Source organism: Acomys minous (genome assembly GCF_964271855.1).
Source record: "Acomys minous genome assembly, chromosome: 9".
In the NCBI taxonomy this organism is placed as follows: Eukaryota; Metazoa; Chordata; class Mammalia; order Rodentia; family Muridae; genus Acomys; species Acomys minous.
In genome coordinates this window covers 50560967-50588437 of record NC_140490.1, presented here as the reverse complement: position 1 = coordinate 50588437, position 27471 = coordinate 50560967, and the positions used below count along the sequence as shown (strand labels likewise).

The 27471-nt window shown below is 46.3% G+C and overlaps 1 protein-coding gene across 2 annotated transcripts; it reads left to right on the top strand.

Moving 5' to 3' along the window:
* Positions 1-5414: 5414 nt before the first annotated feature.
* CD83 (CD83 molecule) lies at positions 5415-27008 on the top strand. Of its 2 annotated transcripts, XM_084795094.1 has the most exons (5): positions 5442-5719; positions 5810-5931; positions 20979-21174; positions 22713-22819; positions 24400-27008. In XM_084795094.1, exons 1-5 carry the CDS (start codon positions 5683-5685, stop codon positions 24526-24528), a joined length of 591 nt encoding a protein of 196 aa, XP_084651220.1. In that variant the 5' UTR covers positions 5442-5682; the 3' UTR covers positions 24529-27008. The 2 variants fall into 2 exon arrangements, with proteins under 2 accessions (XP_084651221.1, XP_084651220.1); XM_084795095.1 differs by lacking the exon at positions 24400-27008 and having other exon boundaries at positions 5415-5719; positions 20979-21167; positions 22713-22813.
* Positions 27009-27471: the final 463 nt, after the last annotated feature.

Genomic DNA, 27471 nt, shown 5'->3' with positions numbered 1-27471 from the left:
GGCAGCCTCAAGCCTCGCTGCCCATTTGTGATTAACTCAGCATCTAGGAACATGGGAGGACCACCCACGCTTTCCCCTTCAGCTGGACTTTTGCTTAAAATTCAACCCTCACTCTCATTTCCTTTTTCTCCTGATCCTTTCCCCTACTCCCCCCCAGTCAGGGCTTGCTTCTTCTCTTTCTTTGTAGAGTGACCGCCAACTCTCTTCTTCAGCCCCTAAGAGAGAAATGCGAATTCGAGAACAAGCCACGATCACACTAGAAAGCTTCTACTATGCCCAGGGCCTCTTCCATGATGCTGAACAAACCCTTAACTGTGAACTAAAACCTTCTCCCCTCCACACCCAGGCCCTCAGCACCATGGGAAGCGTAGGTGAGAGCGCCATGTCCTAGAGCAGGAGTTCTCAGCTTTCCTAACGCTGCGGTCCTTTAATACAGTTCTCCATGTTATGGTGATTCCCCCAACCATAATATTATTTTCGCTGCTACTTCACAACTGTAATCTTGCTACTGTTGTGGACTGTGATGTAAACATTTTTAGAGATAGTGGTTTGCCAAAAGGAATCATGGAGACACACCATTCTAGAACTTTCTTTCCTGACATTTAAACTGACCAGTTCCTGTAATGGCAGTATTAAAATTTTAATTAAAATTTTAAACATGTCTCCTTGGTGTGCTTTATGAGGGGTAAAAAGAAAACAAGACAAAACAGCACCCCCTCCCAAAGGGTTTCAACATAGGCAGTGAAGGGACTAAAGCTAGCTTGGGGTTTGCCCAAGGTTAACAAGTGTCTGCCCTGGCAAGCCAATGTAACCACGATGTTTGCTGATGATTTCCCCCCCCCCTCATAACTAAGTAGGAAGAGGTTAAGGTGGCAGCTAGTGGTGTCCAAAGGGCAAGAAGCTCCTCCTTTGTGCTCACTTTTCCTGTCCCTTTCCAGTGAAAGCAAGGGTCACTCAGCTCTTCTCTGGTGTGAAGTGGAGCAGTGGCCTCCCCAGTTCAGAAACACTCAAGGAAATGCTGTTTAGGTTTTCATCGGAATGTGGCCCCAAGTTACCCTGGGAATGCTTTGTACAGAAAAGGCTTCATTATAAAGAGGTTCCTGCTCAATATGAGGGTGATATTTAGAGCCTGAGGAAGAAAAAGATAAAGGCAAAAGTATACCTTGGTGTGTCTGTGGGGTGGGAGGGGGCTGTTGTGAAGTCACACAGATCATGTACTTGTCAACAGTGTGAATTATGACAAATGTGTTTTTGGAAGTTTCTAGAAATACTGAGTAAAGTCTTTCTCACACACAGTTGTCCTAGGAAGAAAGTAAGTGATGTCTGAGCACTGGAAATGATTGAAGAACTGGGATCCAATCTGAACTGACTTTGGGCTGCTGGAATTGGGATCTGTGGGAGCAGTTGCCAGGGTTGGGGACTTGGACTTGGGAGGCTCACCTGCAGTCACCAGCATGGGCACAAGAGGAGCCCTGAGCATGGAGAGGACAACCAACCAGCCCCTGCAGGCTGTCACAGTGTGAGAGACGGGACAAGGTGCAGGCACTCAGGGGTATTATAGATAGGGATGCCAACAATAATTGGCTTCAGAATTTATGAAAACAGTCTGTTTATTAAAATGTGATGAGTGCAATCATTTGAAAGCAAAAATAGCCTTCCACTGCAGTGCATTTCTACAATCTCAGCTCCCAGGGAAGGTGGAGCCAGGAGGATCAGTCTTTCGAGGTCACGCTCAGATGTGATGTGAGTGGGAGGCTAACTGGGCATGCGCAATGCTTTGTGCAACATACATGATATATACCTAGCACTTAGGAGGCAGAGGCAGGCAGGTCTCTGTAAATTACAAAATTATATGAGGCAAAATGTGGACAGGCAATAGTCCCAGAGAAAAAAATTTAACACGTCTTTCAGTTATTTGAGAATTCTAATAACAAAAAGAAAGGACGTAAAAGGTGCAATAAGAAAACACGATTAAAAAAAAAAGACCTCTGACCTCTGTAAGGAATATACTTCTGGGCTTAGGAGGTGGTTCAATGGTTAAGTGCTTACCTACAGTATGAGACCCCAGAGATATGACCCCCCAGAACCCACCTAAATGCCAGGCGGGTGGGGTGTAGGGGCTGCCTGTAATTCTAGCCTTGGAAGGCAGAGGCAGGGGCTCCCCAGAGCATCCTTGCTTGCACCAACAGATCACACAGCAGCCCACAAAACCATTCTTGAGATGCTGCAGAAACTCCAGCAGACAGCACCTGCATAGATGGTAGAATCTGCTTGGGAAAACAAAACAAACAAACAACACTTTAAGACATGCAGTGATCAAGAAGTGACATCACGGAGCTTCTGAGAATATACTATTAACAAGCCGAGCATGTAAACTTCTGTGCAGTGGTCAAGGACTCTTCAGAAAAATAGGTTTAGGAAATGCATATGTAAAATAAGCACCAAAAAATGTACAGAGGCATTTATGTACAGGGAATATGTTTATCTGAAGATTCAGGAGAAAAGCCTCTGTGTGATGCTTGAAACATTCATGGAGGCCTCAGTAAATGGAGAGATATGCAACATGGCAGAGCCGTGGGTCTGAGTTCCAGATTGCTTAACCTTACGCAGGATGCAGTCTGAGTGTCTTAGTGTTTCGGGTTGATTCTACTCTGCATTAATTCAAGGAACCAATAGCCCTGGGGAGAAAGTCCAATACCTGGGCCTCAACTGCACTGAGGAAAGGCCTAGATAATCCACAGTCAGGAGAGGCAGAAGAGACCCCAGCAGCAGGCTCACTCATTTATGAAAATTTGTGTGGGGCAGAGACATAACTTCAAAGCAGTGAGGGGAAAAGGGACTCTTGGAAACGACGTTGGAGCTGAGGTGGGACGTGGTGGTGCAGGTCTGTATTTCCCAGGACTTGGGAGGATTGAGAGTTCAAGGCCAGCATGATTCACTTAGTGAGCTCTTGTCTCAAACAATGGAATGGAGTTGGGGTGGAGGTAGGGAGCAGCCCTGGAAGGAACCACTGTCCCACTGTCAGTGGGGAACTAGCTAGGCACCCTCATCGAGTGCTGTTAAAATGGATTAAAGAGCTAGATAGACACGCCCATATTCTGAAGTGATGGAAGGAAACGAAGGAACATGCTCTTAGGATCTCAGAGGAAGAAAAGACTTGTTAAGCCCCGCCCCAAACACAAACCATAAATAAATATGATACATTTGACTACATTGAAATATTTCCAAAAAAAAAAAAAAACCCCTCTTTGTACATAAAAGGTGTCATAAAGAAGAAACATGGATCTTAAGCTTGGAGAAGGAATTTAGTGTGAACCTCATCGGCAAGGATGGCCCAGAATTTATAGTAAACAACTTTAACTGAAGCTCAAAGTCCCTGGGACAGCGTCACAACATACAGGAACAAAATGTTGGAATCAAGCAGGAAGGGGGTTGCGACCCACAGGTGGAGAACCATTGACTTCGAGGCATGGGGTGTGCATCTGCACCATGGAGGACAGGCCGGCAACAGGCTTAGGCTCTGCTCCCTGCAGTTCTGTGTTTAATGGGTGAGAATCAGTGGAAGGAGTCACAGCTGGATGTGGGTTCTACTGGAGGGTAAACAGAGGACCTCAAAAATATCAGGACTGTTCCATTCCTCGGGAGTTAACTGTGCACTGGTGTGCTCAGTTCCACAATGCTATGTGGCAGGCAAGCAGAGGGGATAGCTCAGCAGCAGCCTTGTTTACTTTGCACACACCCATCTTCTAGTAACCCACGGAAGCCTGAGCTCCTTACTCACACTCCTGTGCACCCCTCCCCTACCTCCAGACAGCCTGTTGGTAGCCTAGGACCCCACATCAGGCTGTACACACACCCAACGCAGAGCATTGCAGTAAGTTAATCTTCCCTTAAGGCCCATCAAACTTAGATTTTGGTTCAACCATACTCTAGCCATGTCCAGTAGGAGAGTGGAAAGGCTGATCCTGCCTGAACTGGTTTGGGGTGCATGTTCAGTAAGACTAATTGTTCCTTCAGAGCAAAGTTTTGGGGAAAACCCCCTCTTCACTGCCTTACACCTGTGTATAAATGGGCATGCCTATGGTTTTCTTCAGAAGTGGGGGGGCCCTGGTAGGTGCCATGCTACAGTGCACAGACCTACACCCACATGCCTGTGTTGAGCACTAATTGGACGCAGTAGGATATATATATATGGGGAGCAAGAGGGTGAGGTGAGAGGGACAGAGCAAGAGAGAGCATGGCGTTGGCAGGGAAACGGAGGGAGGGATCTGGGAGGAGAGGGGGTTGGGGGTTGGGGCGTAGACTTGATAAAAGCAAAATGCCTTCATATAGGAAGGAAAAAAATAGTAAAATAGAAAAGCCATCCAACTCCTCAATACTACCTAATGGGTTCAAATTTGCGGCCCGATGGAATATGGCATAGCCACTATTTCAGTTCTGTTCTATTCGGCTGCAGTTGCTGAAACTATTTTTAGTTATGGTGGGAACTGCTTGTGAACTGTTAAACTAAACTAGCACAAGACAGAATCACAGTAGGAGTGACAGAATGACAGAAGGGTCAGAAAGGTAAGCCACTAAAATACCTATGTAGGCATAGAAGTCAACACAGCAAAATGTTAGGGGAGGTTTGCTTCTGGATGAATTAGAGGTGACTTGATTAAAAATCAACAACAACAACAACAACAACGAATTTGAGGTGTCCATTTACTTCTGGATGTGGGCATCCACTGGAGAGTGCTTGGCCTGCGGGGGCGATGGGGTTGGGGGAGCGTGGATATCCTTAAAGAAAACTGATTCTTCTCCTTCCCCCCCCCCCCATAGACTGTTCATTTGGGGCAGGGGTGGGGTGGGGTGGCGGGGCAGAGCCTGTGAATCCCTTCCCCCTCCGTGCTAAAAGGTTGGCTGCCCTGGGCTTGAGCAGATCATCACTACTACTGTGACTTCAAGAGTGCACCGGTGGGTGTCATGTCCAGATGACATGACTGTATCACTCTGATCCTTCCAGACCTCTGGCACTTAAAATCTGTCTGCTCCTTCTTCCCCTTTGTCCCTGAGCCTTGGGAAGGGGATGCAACGCAGATGGACTCAATCTTCTTTTAGACTTTGTTTTCTAAAAACAAACAAACGTGTGTGTGTGTGTGTGTGTGTGTGTGTGTGTGTGTGTGTGTGTGTAATTAATGCTTCAGCACAGAAAGATCTCCTTTGCTCAAACAATGTAAACAACGCCGAAAGATACCCGAAAGAAGGCAGAGAGCCAAGGACTGCAGGCGTTTGCCACTTCTCTGGAAGTCTAGGATGTCTGTCTCTTATCACAAAATCTGGAGAGGAACAGCGTAGCTATAGCCCTGGGCTTCTTCAGAGGAAGCTGTCCACCCTCTCTGAATCTGCATGACGGGCTCCATGGCCTGGGTTAAACGGTCATCGAGCCGGTGTCGGGCGTGCCATCTCGGCTTCCGATGCCGCAGGTCGCGGGGGGCCGTTCCGCGGAGCTGCTTGTCGCCGCTGGCCAGCCGCAGCAGCGACGCGGACTTGGGGACGCACGCGCAGGGCGGGGACCAGGCCACCCGCCTCCTCCGGCTGGGGAGTCCCCGGGGCCGGCGCTCGGGGAAGTCCCAAGCGCGGGTACAAGAGCGCGGCGCGCGCCCAGGAGGGCGGCCAGTACAGTGGCGCAGCGCTCCAACCATGTCGCAAGGCCTCCAGCTCCTGCTCCTAGGCTGTGGTACGGCCCCGAGCCCATCGCCCCGCGCTGCCCGCGACCCCGCCTCGTTGGCCTTGATCACGACAGTCTGTCTCCCCCTCTTTCTTGCAGCCTGCAGCCTGGCACCCGCGATGGCGATGCGGGAGGTGACGGTGGCTTGCTCCGAGACGGCGGACCTGCCGTGCACAGCGCCGTGGGACCCGCAGCTCTCCTATGCGGTGTCCTGGGCCAAGGTAAGCGTGGCCGGTGTCTGCGCCGCCCCTTGTGGGGAGAGTGGAAGCAGACACCCGAGGGAGGGATGGGGTCTCTCGGGGCTCCGGATTGGGCAATCTAGCTATTCTGACACCCCACCTTCTCTCACCACCCTTCATCTGCATCCAGGGCCCAAGCCCCTTGAGTTCCCTGCAGATCATGATCAAAGGCGTCTTGGCGTGATTGAGCCCACCAGAGGATTTCAAGGGATTGGATCCAAGCATCAGGGCACCTGTGGGTGCAGTCAGGGTGCTGCAGAGAAAGCAACGTGGGCATAGATTTGGGCATGGGACAGGAAGCATGCCCCCAGACTCCTGATTTCTTGTACCTTGTAACCATGACACCCTCAAAACCCAGGAGATGGAAGGGCATCTGAGAGGGAGGTTTCAAAGAGGTCTCAAGTGCTTAAGGCTGCCCACCCGAGGTAGTTAGGAGAAGTCATGTCTTTTCAGTCAAGGCATGTCATTGGCTTGTTGCCGCCACCCTCTCCCCTAACCTTGCTTCTGCTTGGCAGCCTCTCAGGGGTCTGTCAGGCTACGAATGAGGGCCTCCACAGGAAGTCAGGTTGGAGCCTGAGGCCCAAACAGGACAGAACCCAACATCTCTGGCCCTGTGGTGGGAAATTGAGTTGCACAAGGCAAGGCATTTGAAAGGTTTCCTTTCAACTAGATTGTCTCAGACTCCAAAATTGTAATTCCTGTGGTATTTTATAGCCCAGCTGCCGTAATTTAATAGAGGCAACTTTTGCACCCCTTCTTTAAGTGAGGTTCTGAGACAGGCCACCTCCATTTTAAGGCAAATGAATTAAATCCCCAGGGTTGGCTTTCTGATTTCCTGACTTACCTCCAAGGAGGAAGCCTCTGTCGGTTCTCAGTTTTCACAAAACACAGGGCTGCCATCTTCCCACTAAGAAAGGTTTAAAGGAGAGCTTGTGTATGTGCGAGTGTCTAAACATGCAAGGCAACATAAGAGGTGTGTGCGTGCCTGGTGTGGTGAGTTTACCCACTTTAGCCAATTATCTGGGCTGTGGATGGGTGGGTGGCAGCTAAGTGGTACAGTGCTTGCCCAGCACACAAAAGTCCCAGGTTCAAAACCCCATGCATCAAAGCAAAAACCAAACAAGTCAAACAACTGGATTGTTCATTACCAAAAGATAACGATACACCAGCACTTTCTGCACTCTGCACAGCATCAGTGTCTACCCTGTACTAAATCTGAGCTGGCACCACAAGGGAAAAGGCACCATGAAGACCTGAGGACACTGCTGTGGAGAATGTTATAGGACAGTGTGTGTGTGTGTGTGTGTGTGTGTGTGTGTGTGTGTTCCTATTGTTTCTTTGTTTCTCCTTTCTTACTGTGAGCTCAGGGAACAGGAGTCCAAAAATTGTTCAAATAGTCAAAACAATAGCACTTTTAAAATAATTGTAAAAACAATATTTGAGTGCTTACCATATGCCAGACTGTGGGAATAAATATTTACATATATTATCTACCTCTGTCTTCCAGAACTGTGTGGGCTTAAGAGGCCAGAACTATGCTTGTTACTACTTTTCAGGTGAAGAGGCAGAGCCCAGAGGAGCAGAATAAGTGGGCTTTGAACCAAGCTGTCAGATTCCAGATATCTTGATTTTTCTATCTTAATTACTTTGGGTAAAGAAAAGTAAAGTGTCCCTGAGCCAGCCAGCCAGTAAACTAAACCATCTCAGGGAGGGAGCAAAACATAAAACCACCATCCCTCCCAGACTGTAATTAAAAAAAAAAAAAAAGGAAGCATCATTAATATCCTCAGGGGAGTAATTAAAAAGTACTCATGAAACAAGGAGATGAAATTTCAGACTGCGACGTTCAAACAGTTGTCAAGTTAAATCTTCTCGCACAGGGTCATTTAGAATGGTTCAGTAAATCATAGCAATTAGCCTTTGACCTTGCCTTGGATGTCGGCAGATGATGCAACTCTGTAATGTATGTGCTTGTTTATTGGACACAGTTCTTGCAAGGTCTGGCCTGACGGTCTCTTAAAAATTCTTCCTAGGGAAAAAAAAAGAGGGGTGTGATAGAGTTGCTTGCCTACTATGAATGAAGCTCTGATGATAAAAGGAAAAGGCATCTTGTGCCCTCTCCATGGGCTGGCTGCCTAGAGGAGATGTAGGGTGCCTACCGCTACCTGAATACCTTGAAATCCATAAGTATTATTTCTTCCAGGACTTTTGGACAAGTCCTATCATATTTTTTTTTCATGCCCGGTAATTCATACATTTGCATTGTTATTGCTTGGATAGCAAAAATGGGTAGAAACTTCTAGAAATAAGGCCAGAGGTGAGGTACTGAAAGGCCTCACTTTATGGATGAAGCGTCTTGGATTTGTTTTTTGTTTTTTATTTTGTTTGTTTTTATTTTGCATGGTTCTAGGGGAGCTGTGAGGACCAAAGGCCAGCCTAGCTCTTCTCACGTCCCTTTCTTGTCTCTGTCCAGGCATTGTAAAACTTGTTTCCTGTTGTGGGGTCAGTGCAGGCAGAGCAGAGCCCCTATGGAGTGAGGCTTCACTGTCTACCACACTGCATCGCATCCTTGCAGGCCGTCTGCCCATCACAACGATAGTTACGCTGCGTCCTTGGGGCCCATAGCACACCCTGTCACTAGCCAGCTGGCACTAATGGCTTGTGCAAGCCATACCTTAAAATTTTCATTGCCTTTTACCAACAACTCCATGCAGACGGAGTCCAGTTAGTGTCTATTCAAACACTGTGTCAGGGACAGTGACCACATATTTCTTTGTTTTTAAGCTGTGTGATGGGGAAACTAGAAGGATTCAGTAGAGACAAGCACAGGAAATCAAAGGCAAAGCCAAGCACAGCTGGCCTCAGCCCAGTTCCCGCCAGCACAGCTCTTCTTTCTGTGGTCCAGTGCCTTCCTAACTGGAATCCCCGAAGGTTCCCTCTCCCCCTACTTTTTAAAGCAGAATGGATGATGGTAAAGAAATAGACAAATCAATAAGTTATAATCCATTGGGGCTATAACTCAATTTGTTTGTAAAGTTATGATAGATTGCAGCTCGGGCGGGAGGAGGTAGTTTGAGAGCACAGGCAAATATGCTTTGATCCATCACTCTTTTGCTGTTGACTATGGCATTTGTTTACGTTGTGGTCTCAGAGGACAGAGCCTAGTAATGTATGTGCTGAATATAAGGCTGTGCAGGAGCAGCTGTGTCTGTCCATTACGGAGCATTGCTGTGTCTGTGTTTGCTTCCACAAAGCTGCAGTAGGTCAGAAGAGAGAGCAGGGCTCCTGAAGGACAGCGTTGGCCATGGTTGGTGTCCTCCGCTAACAAAGAGGAGTCACGTACTCATCAGATACAGTGCAGTCCTGGATCATGTTAGGAGCCCTGACAACCTACAGTGAGGCAAAGTGAAAGGGGATATCTGATGTGGCCTCTGGGTGATACCGCGTGGGATGGGGACAGGCATGCGTCACAAGACATGCTCTTTTTAGATGATTGTCAAGGAAGGGAGAAAGAGGAAGTAAGACGGTGATTTCAGAGAACCAGTCACATGACTTTAGCAGTTAGAAAATCCCTGGCTAGGGTAGATCATGGGTGGTCTGGTCTAGGGCAGTGTTTTACTTCTGATGCTCATGCTGAGGGTACCGGTGGTAAGGAGGGATGTTTGAAATCAGGTTAATGGTTTGCATGAGGCCATCTGATCACTCAAGGCTAGTCACCGCACCATCTTGCTTGGCCTTGACTGTCATCTCCCTAGATGCTAGTCACTTTTACTGAATAGAGCTATATTTCTTGTCACCACCAGTGTGTGAGGCTCAGCTCCAAGCGCAGGGTCTCTGGAAAAGAGCAGCATGCTTCATGAGGGGTTAAAGTTGATGACATCCCTCAGGGGCCTACCCATGAGCTAACAGGTATCACTTGTTGAGTTTCAGAGGCAATCTAAGAATATGTTTTGGGGAAAAAGGAAATATTTCCATATTAAAAAGAGCTGAAAATCTGAAATGTGAAAGCCAAATGTACATTAGGATTTTACACACACACACACACACACACACACACACACACACACACACACACACACACACATTCTACTGTCCCCATTGGCATGTGTCCTCTGTGCTTTGGAGAAATCAGTTTTAGCTCAAACTATAAGAGACATAAAGTTGGTTTCTGGATATCCTTCATATTTATACTGTGTTATGGTAAGTCACAAGTATGCCAAGTCCTGGGCCTTGTGATAGCTAGCTCAAAAATCAACATGGAGAAAATGGCTCAGTCAGTAAAGCTCCTGCTGTGTAAGCATGAGGGCCTGACACCAGTGTGTATGGCCGGAGATGGGCTGATCCCTGAAGCCCATTGGTCAGGCAACCTAGTCAAGTGCAGATGGCCAAAGATAAGTGGATCCTTGAAGCCTGTTAGCCAGGCAACCTAGTCAAGTGCAGATGGCCAAAGATGAGTGGATCCTTGAAGCCTGTTAACCAGGCAACCTAGTCAAGTGCAGATGGCCAGAGATAGGTGGCTCCCTGAAGCTCATTGGTCAAGCAACCTAGTTAAATCCACGAGCTCCAGGTTCTTTCAGAGACACTATCTTGACAGACAAGGTGGAGGCGATAGAGGAAGACATCTGATGTCTATACACATGAACACAGAGGTATATACACACACCCAGGTCCACACTCAGGGACCAAGCAAACATTTCCAGAGTGACACCTGTCCAAGGGCATAGACATGTACCACAGACACTTTTGGTACAAGTGAGGTGATTAGTGATGTAGAAAGAAAAATGATACCAAAGGCAAGCTTAAGGATGATGCTAGGACACAGAATAGAAAGGAGTTGAGTGTCAAATGCAAATGAGTCTAAGGCACACAATCTTCAGCAGTAGGAAACCACTGAAGGAGTTTCAGCCCAGAGAATGACATCATGCAAATCAAAGGATGAGCACATTTCTCACAGTGATGGGAAGACTGTAATTCATCCGAGAAGACAAACCTTTGGGAGCCTACGTTTTATGCATTGAGAGTTCCCTCAGGGTAGCTCGCCGAAGGCTACAGCTCGTCTCCACTTCCTTGGATTTTCTCCATCACTGTTTCTGTCTGCATGATCAAGGAAACATAAGTCTAACTCAGGGAGGAAGCCTCAACCTGACTAGAATGGTGGCTCATTGAGGCTTCGGACATGACTGAACAGTAGCTTTGCTTGTGTCTTTTGTAGGGTTGGAATAGGGTGGCTGAGAATTGAAGAGAAACATAAACAAACAAACAAACCACATGCTTTCCACAGATGCAAAGGGGAAGCTGAATCACATGAGGACTGGGTTCCTTTAATTTATTCTTGGTTATGTTGGAAAAAAGGAGAAGTTTGCAGGAAGTCTCAGTGACGTAGGCATTTTATGCCAAATAGGATTGAAGTCAAATTCATTACCCCAAAAATGGTTTCTCTGTCTAAAACGGCTTCCGTAACCTCTTTCTGGCCACTTCTGCAATAATTCTAAATGTGTGTGTGTGTGTGTGTGTGTGTGTGTGTGTGTGTGTGTGTGTGTGTTCACACACACATGCCTGCATCCATGTATGCTTGCATAAGAGCAGGGAGTTCTTTGTGCATCGATATGGAGACTAGAGACTTACCTTGGGCGTCTTCCTCAGTCTCCATCATATACTTTAGATAGGGTCCTTTACTGAGCTTGAAACCAGAAAGCCCCAGGGACCCTCCTGTACCACCTTCCCCAGGACTGAGATTACAGACATCCACCCTCTCCCCCAGCTTCTTTGTTTGTTTGTTTGTTTGTTTTTAGCATAGATGCTGGGGATGTAACATGGATGCTCAGGTTGGTACTTGAACTGACTGAGGTCTCCCTGGCTTTCCTAAATTTTGCACCATTATTCCTGGGCACAAATCAAAGCAGGACCAACATTCCGTACCTGATAACACTCCTCCACACTCTTCAGGATGCTTTTGGATTCTTGAGGGTTTTGCTCTTTATTTATTTTTTGTTGTTGTTGTTATTTTTTGCATGGAGACACACTGGGTAAAATTCCTGTGTGTGCCAAGTGAAACTAGTAGTGACTTGGAAGCCCAGGTTGTAGTAGCATCATGTGACAGTCTCTAGGAGTGCTCTTGAGTCTCCTATATTTTTTAATTTGAGTCCTCCAAAGAAGATAGATCCAAGAAATGCTGGTGGCTGGTGAGGGTCATAGGTTCAGATAGAGAAGAACCCTTGGAAAGGAGAGATATTAGTTGACCCACACTGTCTGCAGTCACCTTGGACCAGTCTTTCTGGGTCAGCTCTGGAGTGCCATTCTTTGAGGAGAGGAGAAAAGAAATAGGAATGATCCAGAAACTTGGGTCATATCACCTGAATTCCCTATATACCACTTTTATGTAGTGATCTGTGTATGTGTGTGCCCCTATCAGTTAAGACTTTCTGTTACAAGGAATTGTAGTTTTATCTTAAAGAAAAGGAACTATGTTTGCTTATTCATGCTGTATTATATTTCTCATTTCCTCCTACATTCCCATCATATGAAGCCTAGATAGTTCCCTTTCTTTAGGAAAAGCTGGCCTTAGAGCTTTGTGAATATCCCCCAGGCTTGGGCTTGGGCTTGGTGACATTCCATTTCTCCTCTCTCTCTCTCTCTCTCTCTCTCTCTCTCTCTCTCTCTCTCTCTCTGCTTTTATATTTTTTAGGTTTATTTATTTATTATGTATACAGTGTTCTGTCTGCACGTGCACCTGCACACTAGAAGAGGACTCATTATAGATGGTTGTGAGCCACCATGTGGTTGCTGGGAATTGAACTCCAGACCTTTGGAAGAGCAGCCAGTGCTCTTAACTTCTGAGACATCTCTCCAGGCCCCAACATTCCATTTTCCATCTTTCCCAACCTTTATATTGGTTTTGTTGCTAGCTTCTTTAGCTGGTAAACACATGTGCATATTTTCCCCCAAACATTATTTTTCTGATTAGGTTTTTCTTCTAATAGGACAAGTATCTGTTTCTTCTTCTTCTTCTTCTTCTTCTTCTTCTTCTTCTTCTTCTTCTTCTTCTTCTTCTTCTTCTTCTTCTTTTGTCTGGCTATTCTTAAGTGGCTATGATTGCATTGTATGCCCATCACAACTGGTCTCTGAGGCCCTGGGATGTCAGGCCAGAGACAAATGGGCCTCCTGTAAACTCAAGTGGTTCTGCATGGTTCCTTGAAGGGCATGAACTCAGGGTCCTGCAGGCACTGCAAGATAACAGCTTCAGTATGGTTGATGTGAGTAATGAAAGATCCAACAACGCCATCCATGCCTCAACTTCGAGAAAGTTTTCCATGTTATTATGATGGTACTTGAGAGAATCAGAATTCTATGCTGTTTTGGAGACAGTATGAGCAGCTAATACATTTTTTTGTGTAAGGCTGGAAAGATGCTGTAGTCAGTGAAGTGCTTGCTATGGGAGCATGAGGGAGTCTGATCTCCAGAACTAGTGAGAAAAAGAAGGCAAGATGTGCTGGTGTAGCTCCCTGGGGCTTACTAGCTAGCAAGCCTAGTCAATCAAAAGAGCCCTAGGTCGGTGAGAGACACTCTCAAAAGACAAACAGAAAATAGAGTGAATGATACCGAAAGAAGAAGGGCAACCAAGGCTGTTTTCTAGTCTTCACATGCATGTGTACCCACATAAACACACACACACACACACACACACACACACACACACACACACACACACACACAAAGACAGAGATAGACAGAGACAAAGACAGACAGACAGACACACATACACACAAGATTTCTCCCTACAGACAGACAGATACACACACACACACAAGATTTCGACAGACAGACAGACAGACAGACACACACACACAGAGACAGAGAGAGACAGAGAGACAGAGATAGAGACAGACAGACAGACAGACAGACACACACACACACACACACACAAGATTTCTCCCTACACACACACACACACACACACACACACACACACACACGAGATTTTCCCCTAGAGCAATGGATGGAGACTTCCAGGGTAAATTTACCAGAAGGAAGCCAAGAAGGATGCACCAGAATGAATGATAGATTATTTCTGAGTGAAAAACAAACAGCTACAGCAGCCGCCTCTAGCTCCATCTCTCTCAACTCGACAATGCCATGTGTGTTTCCCACTTGACTTTTATAATATATTCCTTCTAGACACAGAGATGAAGTGACTGACTGAAAACGATCCAGTTAGCTAATGCCGAAGCTTGAACTTGGTTGGCTTCAGGCTTTCTGATTTAGAAGCCAACATGCTTGTCACGTTCTCATTATTTCACAGATTCATTCATTTATTCAGAGTGTATATTCTGAATCCTTCCTGTTTGCAATGAACTGTTTAGTATGCTGAATGCAACCTTGGCTATGTATTTAAAAAATATTATCTTTAGGGCTTTGTGTTTGATGGCTTATATACTAGGGTGCGTATGCAATATGGTAAATGTCTTTTTTTTTTAAATTGTGAGCCTAACCTTTAATGGCTGAGCCATCTCTCCAGCCCAATATCTTAATGTGGTCACTCTAGGGTCCTAGGGGTACAAATTAACCCTGAGCTGCTCAGCCTGTTGGCCAAGCACAGAAGGGCCAGTGGCAGGGCTGGGGTATCTCCCTCTCCACCCAACTCCAAAGCCAGTGTTCTCAATTAGGCCGCCTCCGCCATACTTTATAACTCTTGTTAAGAGCCATAAATCTGACTTCGTCTACTAGACGCAGCACATTTCAAAGTAGAAAATAATTTTTCTAATAAAACTACACTCAGAAAAAAAACCTTGACATTAATGCTCATACATTTTATCCTCATTATGACATCAACCTTGGAGCCTAACTATTTTGCACATTATAAAGAGCTATTTTTATGATGAATGGGTATTATATTAGCACTTTAATTGAGTTAGAAACCAAAGTACATGAATGTTAGTGTACAAGGAGTGCAATTAACAGAAAGCTGCTCCAGTATGCTGGGGATGCATCGGATTACCGTAACGGCACCTTTGAACACTTGAAGTCTCCCTCTTTACATATGGTTTATCAAATTGGTAAGTGAAATGCTTAAATTCTGTGTTATTTTTTCCTCTCAAAAGAAGCATTTCTCCTTGCCAAGCTTTGATAGCATTGTTAGCAGATCTAACTAACATCTGATGAGCTCAGACTTCAAGTTCGTGGTCAAAACTCCTTGTTTGCTATAGGAGTAGAAATGTTGCCTTAACAATCAAATTTGGTCATTTCTAGGAAGTTTACATGGTGTGTTTGTGAGTGTGTGTGTGTATGTATGAGTGTGTGTGTGTGTGTGTGTGTGTGTGTGTGTGTGTGTGTGCACTCATGCATCTATGCCTGTGCTTGTGGACCTAGTGGCTGAGCTTAGGATGCCTTCCTCAGTTATTCTGGGCCTTATTTTCTTGTGACAGAGTTTCTTTTGTTTGTTTGTTTGTTTTTGTCTTTAAATTCAGGGTTTCTCTGTGTAGCCTTGGCTGTCCTGAACTCACTTTGTAGACCAGGCTGGCCTCCAACTCACAGAGATCTTCCTGCCTCTGCCTCCCGAGTGCTGGGATTAAAGGTGTACACCACCACGCCCAGCTGTGACAGGGTTTCTTTATTGAATTTGGAGCTCATCACTTCAGCTAGTTCTGTTGGCCAGTGAGTCCCTGGGTGTCATTTGCCTCTGCGGTCTCAGACCTGGAGTTACAGGCATGCCTGGCTTTTATATAAGGGTTGGGGATCTGAGCTTATCACCCCATGCTTACACACAAACACTTTGTCCATTGTGTCATTTCTCCATCCCCTCAGGGCCTTTTCCTACTTTTTATATTTTGAGACAGAGTCTCTCTAAGTGTCCTTGAACTTGAAATCCTTCTGTCTCAGCCTTCTAAGTAGCTGGGATCACAGGCTGTCCTACAAGACCTGATTGGCTGTCATATATTTGAATAAAATTACATAAATTTCTTTTTAAAAACATTTGACAAAATAATTCTTAGTTGAAATATGGGTTCCATTCCAGTATTATTTATTTAGTTTGTACTCATTTCAGATTTGTCCATCATTAAGAAATCTATTTAATTCACATGGCTTTAAAATTAGCACTTGTGTTTGCTTGATGTTGTGTTCAGTAAATTAAAGAGGAAGCTCAGTTTAATTTAGGTCTTGTAGTTTCCTTAAGGTCAAATCTCTGTCTCTGAGAAAGAATATGATATTTAAGTCATTTATTCAAATTGGAGGCCTTGAAACAAACCAAAGTCCCTAGGCTTTCAGAAAATGGGGTGCCTCATTTTTTTCTCCTAATTCAATAGAAAAAAGTTCAGTTGTCAGCATAAAAGTTAATCCACAGAATGTGAGTATTTAAGACAGCATTGGAATGAGCATTTTGAGAGATTAATTTGCCCAAATTATGTTGTGCTTTTTGCATGCTGTACAGCAGTATTAGCTCCACGGAGTGTGCATTAAACAGTTGCCGTCAATTACACTCGGCTGTGAATGAATCCGAGGGCTCCTTTTGTTATAAATTACTATTTCCTAAAATGCTTTTGCAGAGAAGCAATGAAACACTTTTAGACTTGGAATATTTAAAAAGCTGCTCTTGCCAGTGGCTGGTTTTGAGCCAGCTCCAAATGCTCATAAGAACTCAAAGCACAGCAAAGAGTGGGCGGGTCCACCTGCCGTTCTACCTGTTTCCTCTCTCTGGAAAATCTCCTTCAGTCCTCAGTGTTGCTTCAGCCAAAGCTGGTTCATTTGACATGGCAAGGTGACGCGCGCCTGGCCACTGGCCTTTTGAGAATCATTTGAAGTTTTGCATGAGGGGTTTCCTGGGTGCCCATAGTGTTACACTCTGGTTTTGAGCATGTGACACAAATGTAAAAATGGTTGCTACTCTTACATTAGTGGGGAGATCCTGTACTTCCAGGTGGAGCCACATCAAAACATCTATCTTTTTCCGCCTCTGGCTAGCTATGTCTTAAAATGACAACTGGACAGGCAGTGGACAGGACACTGACCATTCTCAAATATGGAACTAGGAGAAGGCACTGGGGTCTTTTCAGTCATACACTGCACGACTTTGTCCACTGTGTTCTTGGGTCATCCCTCTTATCCATGACGTCACCTTTCCCCATCTTAATGGCCTGTTGCTAGCCATAGTCTAAAAAAAATCTTAAATGAAAATTTCAGAAATAAACAATTCCCAAGTTTTACGTTGTTTGCTGTCCTGAGTGACATGATTGAAACCTCACACTTGTCTTGTCCACGCAGGATTCTTAGTAGCCTTTGTGGTTGTCACATACACTCAGGATCAGGCTGCTTGTATCCAAGTCTCCCGTATTTCACTTAATACTGGGCCCAATGCACAAGAAAAGTGATGCTAGCTGTTTGGTTATGCCAGAGAGAAACTATAAAGTGCTTTTACAAGGGGGATAGATGAGTTGCTGAGGGAAGAAAGGGTAAGAGGAATCCAAGGTCCTCATGCTGAGATGGCCAAGGACCGTGGTAAGAATGAATCTTTTATTCTGATATTTTGGAGAAGGGAAGAAATGCCTACTTGTCTGGTTGTCATGCCTCCATCTGTAAAAGCCAGGGTCACACACACAGTGCGTGGCAAACGCTTCGGTGAGATAGAAAGGCTGTTAATTTTATGTGAGCAGAAACCCTACTCCTGGCGTAGAAACTAAACTGTCCTCAGTGGGCACGCGCTGGAGAAAACCGCTGTGCCTCTCCACACAGACAGGCTCAGCTCTACCTGTGATTTCAGATACCCAATGAGCAACGTGAGCAGCTTGGCGTGGGCAAGACGGGTCGCCACTGTGGTTCACTATCAAGCTGAGTGCTGTCAGTCATTTGGCAAGAGCTCTTGAGTTACTCGAGCTTTCTGGCACTGGCTCTCTGCTGTGGCACTGGGAAGAAAGGGTCTTTGGAGGAGACCCCTGAGAGCTGAGGTACTTGGCTGGGATTCCACAGATGGCTGTGACGATTCACAGTGGCGGAGCTTGCCAGGCGATTGCGCCAACAACCTTGCTCTGTATCTCCCTGCATTTCTTCCTTCTGTCCTTACCACTGCACCTGGCTTGTGTGTTGCTACTCACAAACAACTGGGATGAAACAGCTAGACTTGTTCCAGAAGCCCATAGGGATCTGACCACAAAGTGAACTCCTTGCCATTCGAGCTGCCTCGTTTCAAAATGAACCCCTCTGCAGGCAGAGAGAAGGCCACTGCCAGTCAGCTCTGATCTCCAGCAGCAGCCTGCTTCTCACATCCTGGCTGCTAGCTTTATGAAAATGGCATCTTATACACCAGCTCCAGGGAGGACTATAGGTTTGACTTTCTCATGGGCTTTCTGATCTGGGCGCTGGAGGTTGGGGTCTTGGGGGGCCGGGGGGAGGAAAGCAGAGGCAGGCCATCTCTAAGTGCCAGTTGCAGCTGTATTTGCCATTGAGGACTGAGGGGGGTCGGGAGATGGAGCATTGGTCAGGGCTATGCAGAGACTGATGAGGGACACTCAGCTCAAACTCATCATATGTGGCGGTAGCTGACATAGGTTGGCTCTGCTGGACAGTCAGGGATGGGGAAAGTTACAAGCCACAAGGAGCCAGCTCTATCTGTTCTAGAATCACTTGGATGTTCTCTGTTTCTCTGAAGGATCTTCAGTCACCTCCTCTCATTACTTTCTGTGTAAGCATGCTCCTGTGTGTGTGTGTGTGTGTGTGTGTGTGTGTGTGTGTGTGCTCATGCACATGTGTGTGCAAACTCCTGTGCATGTGTGTACACGTGCGAATATGTATACATGAGTGTGGTGGCCAGAAGTCATTGTCAGGTGTCACTCAATCATTCCCTACCTTATTTTTTGAGACAGGCTCTTTCATTGAACCTGGAGCTTCCGGTTTGACTAAACTGACTGGCCTGCAAGCCCCAGGGATTCTCCTGTCTTTATGAGTGCAGCAAGGGGATGACAGGCCTGTGCCACCACACCAACCTATTTTCATGTCAGGGCTGAGGATTGAACGCAGCTCTTCACGCCTGTACAGCAAGCCTTTTGCTGACTGAAGTGAGCCTTCAGCAGAGTGTTGCTGTATCTCTGACCCTCCCCCACCCCCAGAAGCCACAGTCTTTTAGCTTCCTCTCAGAGATCCTTGATCATTTAGTAAGGAAGGTTTAAGAATGGGAAGGTATGGCAAGAAGCAGGATTTATGTTCCCAGGCAGCCTGAGAAGAGCTGTTCTTTTCAGCCTGGTTCTGGGAGTGAGCATAAATCTGCCAGCAGATGTCTCTGTAGCACAGCGATGCCAGCACACTGAAAGCTGGCCTCAAAACTGGGTGGCCTTGTTGTGCAATGCTTGGCTTCCTAAGTTAAACAAACTTGACCCAGAGTGTGTGTGTTTGTGTTTGTGCACACACACATAAGTGAGCTTGTGTACTTTTTTCACAGAGTGACCCCCAACCCCTGAGTTATTTAGTCTCCTGCCAGAGCCCCCTCCGAACGCTGAAGAATTGCAGCGCGCACCCCATTCACTATTCTCTATGGCACAGGGAAGTCTGGTGATCGATCTGTCCCTTTCCCTGCAGTGGCTTTTGGTGGTGAGGGATGCCATTTGTCCCAAGGCTTCCTACTGGTCCCAGCCAAGTCTAAGGGCAGTTCCAGGCTGTTGAGGAATGCTGACTACCTGCCAGTGCTGAAAGGCACATCCTGCTTTACTGTTCGTGAAAATCTATTTTAGAAGCTTTTAAATTAAAGTGTGCCCAACCTGTTGCCTGAAGGACACACGTGGCTCCATATAGTACTCAATGTGGCCCAACACAAAGTTGTACGTTTACTTAATATTGTGAGATATTTTGGGTGTTGCTTAAGTTGATTGGCTATGTCTTGAATGTGAATCTTGTCTAAGGTTGGATGTGCCCAAAGCCATTTAGGCGGAGGGATCAGCTGGGGAGTATAGATTAGAAACACGTTCAGGCTTTGCAAGCATGAGGAACTGAGTTTGATCCACAAGAACCCGCCAGAGGTGGCAGTGTGTGGGTGTACTCTCAACGCGACAGTCAGGTCTGGGGCTCACTGGACAGACAGCCAAGGATTCGTGGAAAGCTTCAGGCCGGTGGGAGACCAGGCCTCAAAAAACAAAGTGGGTCTCACCTGAGGAATGCAGCTGAGGTCGTCCCCAGGCGCACACTGACACACAGACCCACACATACACACACGCATATCCATGCATCTGCACACCCCCGTACACATACATGCATGCATGTACAAACACATACACACTAAGATAACGGTGGGAAAGAGAGTGGATGTTGAATGTGGAGTATGTCACGGCTTTGAGTAGGAGATGCTGAAACCAGCCCACAACTCAATCTCCAAGATAGCTCAGGGAAAGAACCAATTCGATTGCACGGGCACCTAGTCCGTGAGGATGGCCTGTCACTGTCCTTCCGTACGATTTGATACGACTCGTAAAACCTCTTCATGCTGTTCTCCTCAAACACTGAAGGTGCTCGCTAACAGGAGCCATTATTCATCTGTCTCTTGGGTTTAGTTGAGTTGTCTGGCAGTGGGTTGGTGGTACTTAAAAAAAAAACAACAAAAAACAACAACAACAAAACCAAAACAGATTTAGGAAGTTTTCCAAGGAAAAGGCTGGCATCCAAAATGAAGAATCAGCTAGTGGGTGAGTTAGCACCTGAAGAAAACAAAAAAAACATTTAAAGGAGAACAAAACCCAACCCAGAGTGATGCTCACTGTGCCCTTGTCCCCTGGCAGTGCCTCTCTCATCTCTGCAGGATGGAGGTTAAGTTACTGGTGTTCTGACCAGAGTGCGCCGTCTCTCTCATCTTGTTTCAAAGCAAGCATGGCCTTAGCGAGTTTTTGTAGATTCTCTTCTTCTCCCCTGGAATTCACACATACAGGGTGGGGAGGTGGGGGGGGGGAAGTACCCTATCTTGTTTTAAAAACATACATTTTTGATGGTTTTGTGAAAACAAGTTGTAAAACCTTCCCCCAGTCTGTCAGGAAGTGTGACTCATTGTTGCTTTTTCACAGCTCTCAGAGAATGGCGGCGAGAAGCTGGAGCTACCCCAGAGCAGGCAGAACGGCTCCACCGAGGCCCCCAGGAAGAGGTCTTACTCCTTGACAATCCAGAACACTACAGTCTGCAGCTCTGGCACCTATAGGTGTGCCCTGCAGGAGCTTGGAGGGCAGCGCAACTTCAGTGGCACAGTGGTTCTGAAAGTGACAGGTGAGCTCTCTTGCTCCTTTTTTTTTCCCCTCTCACAGACTGGGGTGCACTTTCTGCAGATCCCTGAAGCCTCTCCTCTTCCAGAATCTGACCCTGCAGCTTAGGAAAGCATCTGTGGCTGGAAGCAAATTCCTCTGAAGAACGTGATCATGTTTTCTTTACGTGGCTTAATCTATGTGCTGACTTTTGCCCAACATTTGCTAGGGACTAAGACCAGAAATGACAAACATATTGTCTATATGGCCCTGGCTTTGCACACACAGACAGCATTTGCACTTTTCTCACTGATGTGTGAACACACACACACACACACACACACTACCACCACCACCACCACCGAAGGGGAGAGAGGGGAAATGAACAGAGCACAGCTGACTGCCTTCCATCCTTTCTTCAACACAGTCATGATTCCAAGTTAATGGCCAGACTGGAATAAGTGCTTTAGCTCTGACTCAGATGTTAACACTGACACTCACGAATGTAGCTGGTTTTGTGTTATAGTTCCAATCGAAGCCTTGTCTCTCAAATGGGGGCAGTGACATCTGTATGCTGCCTGTTGTTAAATGTAATGAGCTATTACACTAGGATGCTAAGTACACTGCCTGAGGTACATGGAATCCTCAGTCATTGTTAGGGATCCCTAAAATAATGGAAGCCTTTCCCACCGAGCTATAGACCCTGGTGAGAATCTATTCTTGAACAGCCGCATTGCAATTTTGACTCCAATCTCAAATCCATAAGACTCAAGGGAACAGTTTCTTGGAATCATCTGCCTGCTGCCTGCCCCTGGCCAGGCTGTGAGCCAATTTCACAGCAGCACAAGCCAAGCACCAGCTAGTGTCTGAAGGGGGACAAGGCGCTTCCACCCATGTTGTTCCTGCCTGGGCCCTCCCTTCTGCCCTCCTCTAGGGCCACAGCCACAGCCTCAATCATCTCGATGGAGTTGGTCACCCCAGCCTATGCTTCTCTAATAACTGTAGTTGAGGGGCTGGCAATGGTTAGAATGCTCGCCTAGCATGCAAGAAAGACTCTGGGTTCAGTTTAATGTACCAGTAAAAATGAGGGATGGTAGCACATGCCTGCTAAGGTAGAAGCAGGAGGATCAAGAAGTTGGGACTCATTTCTGTTACATGGTGAGTTCAAGGCCAGCTTGCGTCACATGCTACTCTGTCTCAGGAAGACAAATAAAACAAAATTCCAGTTGCATATCTTGGACATGAACAGGCAGATCATCAGCCTCATTTTCTAGTCTGAGTGCCCTAGTTTGAGGCCACTCACCTAAGGGTTCACCTGGTCACAAGAATGTAAGGTAGTTAGTGGCCCTGGAAGCTCAGCAAACATCTCACCCATCCCGTGGCATAAAGCCAGAGCAATGCAACCAGAAGCTCTCAGGATTGCTGTCACTGCCAGCGTGACGGGTCTCTTCAGACTGACAGACTTGAGGGTAGGGATGGGCTCAGTGAGGCCAGAGGACTCGGGAAGGGCGCAAGGTAGAAAAGTCTTCGAATGTTTTCATGGGTTCCTCTCCTTTTTTAAAGGATGCTCTAAGGAAGCTACGGAGTCAACATTCAGGAAGTACAGGGCGGAAGCAGTGCTGCTCTTCTCCCTGGTCATTTTCTACCTGACACTCATCATTTTTACCTGCGTAAGTGTCTGCTCAGAACCCCTATTGCTGCGCCATGGTCCCCGGGGCCCCACTGGTTCCTGTCCAGTTTGTAGACAGAGTCATTGAGTAATGTGGACAAGGGTTATCCTCTGAAGACTGCCTTGGCTTTTGAGGCCTCCGCACTGAGAAGCGCACTGGGATTCCTCCAGCCTGCTTTTGATTTTGTGAGGTGTGTGTGTGTGTGTGTGTGTGTGTGTGTGTGTGTGTGTGTGTGTGTGTGTGTTAAGGCAGGTGACACTGTGTAAGATAGTCAGTGGAATCCCCAGTGTCTCCACCCCCCACCCTGAGGCTGAAGCCTTGCTGCAGTGTGGTGTTTGTCATTCCCTTCGGTCACACTGCCCTAGGCCTGGTTTCTCTTATTGGATCTACTCATATTTTTTATGCTTTCCATTCTTTTTAAGATTTGACCCTAAAAAGTCAGAGCACTGGGGCACCCAGAAATCCCCTGAATGGGAGGGTAACTGGCAGTGCTTGGGCATCCTTGCCTTGTGCTTTAGCTGTTGATCAGAGGCTCCAGCTGGAAGCCCCTAATCCCATTTTTACCTGGCTGTTCACCTGGACTGACCATGGCCCTCAGAGAGAAGAGCCATCTGAGACTCTGACTGACTGAGAAGCCATTATGCCCATATGTGTCAGGGCCACCAGAACAGCTGGCTTCTGTCACCTACCATATCCATGTATTCAGTTGTCTGTCTCTCTTACTGTGTAAATCCCACCTCTGGTTTCCATTTTAAAAATCAGCCAACCAACATCACATCATGTCCTATAACTATATAAAATTATTATATGTGAATAAATATTCAAGCCACTAGTTTATTTTAAATCAGAAAAATGAAACACTGGTGTTTCATAATCATGCAAAGGTGAACATGTGTATTTTTACAATACTTGCGACATTGAAATGAATCGCTGAATAATAATACTAAGATTTTTCTGGACGTTACCAGTTTCTAAGGTAATGATCACATAAATTAATCTGAAAAGGAATCTTAAGGTGAATGTATTTTTTGGTGGTGCTTTTTATTAAATATAGATCCTTTCAGAAATGTACCTTTCATAAAAGTAGAGGGTTTATTTAAAATAGTTTTTAAATAAAAAGCAACTATATACAAATAAAACAAAAGACTCCCATGAGCACGGGCTGTGTACAAAGCGTTCTGCCAACCTCTGCATGGGATAGAAACAGCTGTTATGTACCTGGCCTCCTAGAGCCTACAGTTTGGTTGGCAGGGTTGTTTGCTCATGAGAAGGTGACTAGGATGGTCAGACAGTACATTTAAGATGGTGGCCTTCCGTTTTTTGTGGGCAAGATGTCTGCTTCCACGGGCGCTGGCTTTCCACATTGTTCTGTGCCAGTATGGCCTAGAGAGCACTGGAACAGGGGTTTGAGTCTCCTGATGAAGCAGTATCTGTAGCTTGTAAAGAATAAGGAATGCTAAGTCTAGCAAGTGCTTCCAAGATGGGGTGTCCAGCCAGCTCCCAGGGGAGAGTGTGACTGACAACAGCCAGGTTTTCCCAATGACTCCTTTCTCAACGTCTTTTCGTTTTCCTTTTTACAGAAGTTTGCCCGACTACAGAGTATTTTCCCAGATATTTCTAAACCTGGTACAGAGCAAGCTTTTCTTCCGGTCACTTCCCCAAGCAAACATTTGGGGCCGGTGACCCTTCCCAAGACAGAAGCTGTATGATAGGGTCTCCACTGGTTCTTACGAAGCCGAGGGCACATCGGATGAGTGTGCCTGAATGCCGCCTGGACCGGAGAAGGACGAGCCCCACCCTCAGATGGCAACCTTTCTTTGGGGTCCTTCCCCTGACAGTGGGTTCCACACTACTCCCTGCCACAGGGTCTTGAGTACCACCATCACATGATCATGAAGCATGGGACCATCGCTGCTTCTCTGTGGCTGTCAGCTTAGCGTTTCGTGTGGCTACCTGGTCAACCCCGTGAATGCTTTTTTTTCAATCATATAAAAGCTATGGTGAGATGCAGGTGGAGCAGGGCCATGGGAAACTTGGACACTCCGAGCTGGCCCTGCGACAGACTCCTGAAGACAGCTGTCCTCTTCTACATCTGGGATACATCTCTTTGAAGTCGTCCTGTTTTGTTGCACCAGTCCAGATGTCTCACATCTGGCAGAAATTGACAGGCCAAGCTGTGAGCCGGTGGGAAATATTTAGCAAATAATTTCCCAGTGTGAAGGTCCTGCTATTAGCAAGGGTATTCTGTGTACATAGAAATGAGAGGCCAGTGAACTGTTCCTCAGGAGGGCCTATTTGTAAGATATCCATAGAGCGGCAACACAGAGGGATGCCACATTTATTTTTTTAATCTACATGTACTTGTCAAAGAAGACTTTCCATGTTTTTCAAAGAACTGTATTTGTTTTCTTTCTTTCTTTCTTTCTTTCTTTCTTTCTTTCTTTCTTTCTTTCTTTCTTTAAGTGAATGTCTAGTTAGATAGCATTGCTAGCTGACAAGCAGCCTGAGTGGATATAGAGAGTATGTCCCTCAGAATAGAGTCAACAAGCTAGAAGCAGTGTACAGTGTCCTGCTGGGAAGGGCAGACCATGAACTGTGTAACCAGAAGTCTGGCCACACTTGTCCAAGCCTGCCTGTATGGCCCTGGACAAGTCACTTGTGGGTTTTGTTTGTTTGTTTGTTTGTTTGTCTTTACTTTCTTGCTTGTAAACCAAGTCATTTTTGTCTGGGTTGACTAAAATGAATGTGAAAATGCTCCGGGAAAGCCAAAGGTACTGTGCACAGTGGCAGCCCCACTGGGTTATTATTCTTGTTGATATCCTAGAGTTCTGGAGCTCAGCAAATGCCTATCCTGTCCCATCTGCCCCATCAATCCAAACAAAGATGGCTGTAAGGAGGATGTTACCATGGTCTCCTTTGTGAGCTCCTCCTGAGGAATGTGAGGCTGGCTCAGTGTTTTGTTCTTGAAGGACCAATCCCAAGATCTTGAAGATATGGGACTATGGGAGTCCCTGGGCCATGGCAGGGGACGCTTCTCAGATCTTGCCCTGAGGGGATTATTGTTGTATTTCTCTGATGAACTTGGTCCCTTCCTCATTTGCTTCCCAAAGAGATTCCGTCCTGTTAACGGTGTGTGCATCACCACACTAATATGAGAGAGAAAGGGATGCTGAGCTGACCCAGTGTGTTTGCCTCTTAGTCATCACTTTCATGCTATTAAAAAAAAGTATGCATGTGAAAAGGAGTGTTCTTCATTTCTGTCTTTAAAATGACTCCGACTTTAGGATGAGTGCTCGGATGCTGACTGGAGAATAAGAAGGCATAAATGGTAAAGGACTGGCTGATTTCCTGGGCCTGGGTCGTGGGTTGGGGGCAGGGACACATGGCTGGCAGACCTCTGTGACGTGGCACTCTTTCTTCCAAAGTCTACCAGATTCAACCTGGAGCTTCATCCCGAAGCTAGTAATATTCAGCTTGCCCACCTGTGTGACCACCTGGGGAGGGACTGAAAGGGAGACCCTGATTCTGGGATTCCTGGGGTCTTGCTCGAGGTTTTCAAGTAGATCCCTAACCCCTAAGCTGTTAGGAAAGATCTGTAAAACTGTCTGTGGTGACTATAAAAAGCGTCATGGGTGAGGGGCTCTTTGTGAAGATGAAATGCACACTGAGTGTCCGTGAAAGCTGCACAATCACTTTGAATGGATTCAAGTCCATTGTCAAATGCTTTACAATGTACCAGGCAACTGTGCATCATTTTGAGGAGCTCAGACCTCTGATCCATCTGAAGTTGTGCCGCCTCAGTCAGGGGGTTTAGAGTAAAAGCAGTTGTTGGTTTAGTAGATATGTTCATAAGATTAAGTGAGAGAGAGTCTTTGGGAGGGGTGGGTGTCTAGTAGTGTTCGGATGACAGAAGAACAGGAAAGGAGGAAAAAAGAGTAGAAGAAATGCCAGTGCCCACAAGTTTTTGACAAGCTTGCTTTACTAAAAGGAATAAAATGACTCATTGGGTCCTGTATGTTGCCTTTGGAGACTACACAGTGAAATAAACACTCTGTAGGCATGAGAGCTATAGTGTGAGAGAGACTAGGGAGGAGGCTGCCCTTGTCACTTTAGATTTTTACTAGAAATATTGTTAAAATTTGATAGCAGATAAACTCCATGTTTCACGCCCAATATTTAGTGTTTAAAAATGTGTGTGTGTGTGTGTGTGTGTGTGTGTGTGTGTGTGTGTGAGAGAGAGAGAGAGAGAGAGAGAGAGAGAGACAGAGAGACAGAGAGAGACAGAGAGAGACAGAGAGAGACAGAGAGACAGAGACAGAGAGACAGAGACAGACAGCGATGAACAGAGAGACAGAAAGAAATATATAGAAAGACAGACAGACACAGTCAGAAGCAGAGGAGATGGGGAAAGAGGGATAGAGGTGAAGAGGGACGAGGGTAAAGCAACAAGAAAGTAGGAAGGGAGACGGGGAAGAGGCACAAAAGACACAGAGAGGGAGAGAGAGAAGGGAAAGGAAAGAGAGGAAGACGGAAAAGAGGGCAGACAGGCAGAGAGAAGATGAGGTAGGAGAAAAAGGAACAAGAAAGCAGAGAAGAAGAGGTAAGGGAAAATCTGGGCAGTGGTGGCGCATGCCTGTAATCCCAGCACTCGG

What these genes read in the sequence shown, in the direction of transcription:
- CD83 (XM_084795094.1), top strand. Translation starts at nt 5,683, where the DNA reads ATGTCGCAAGGCCTCCAGCTCCTGCTCCTAGGCTGTG. An exon ending in ATGCGGTGTCCTGGGCCAAG is followed by an intron (nt 5,932 to 20,978) that starts GTAAGCGTGGCC and finishes GCTTTTTCACAG; the next exon opens with CTCTCAGAGAATGGCGGCGA. An exon ending in CACTCATCATTTTTACCTGC is followed by an intron (nt 22,820 to 24,399) that starts GTAAGTGTCTGC and finishes TCCTTTTTACAG; the next exon opens with AAGTTTGCCCGACTACAGAG.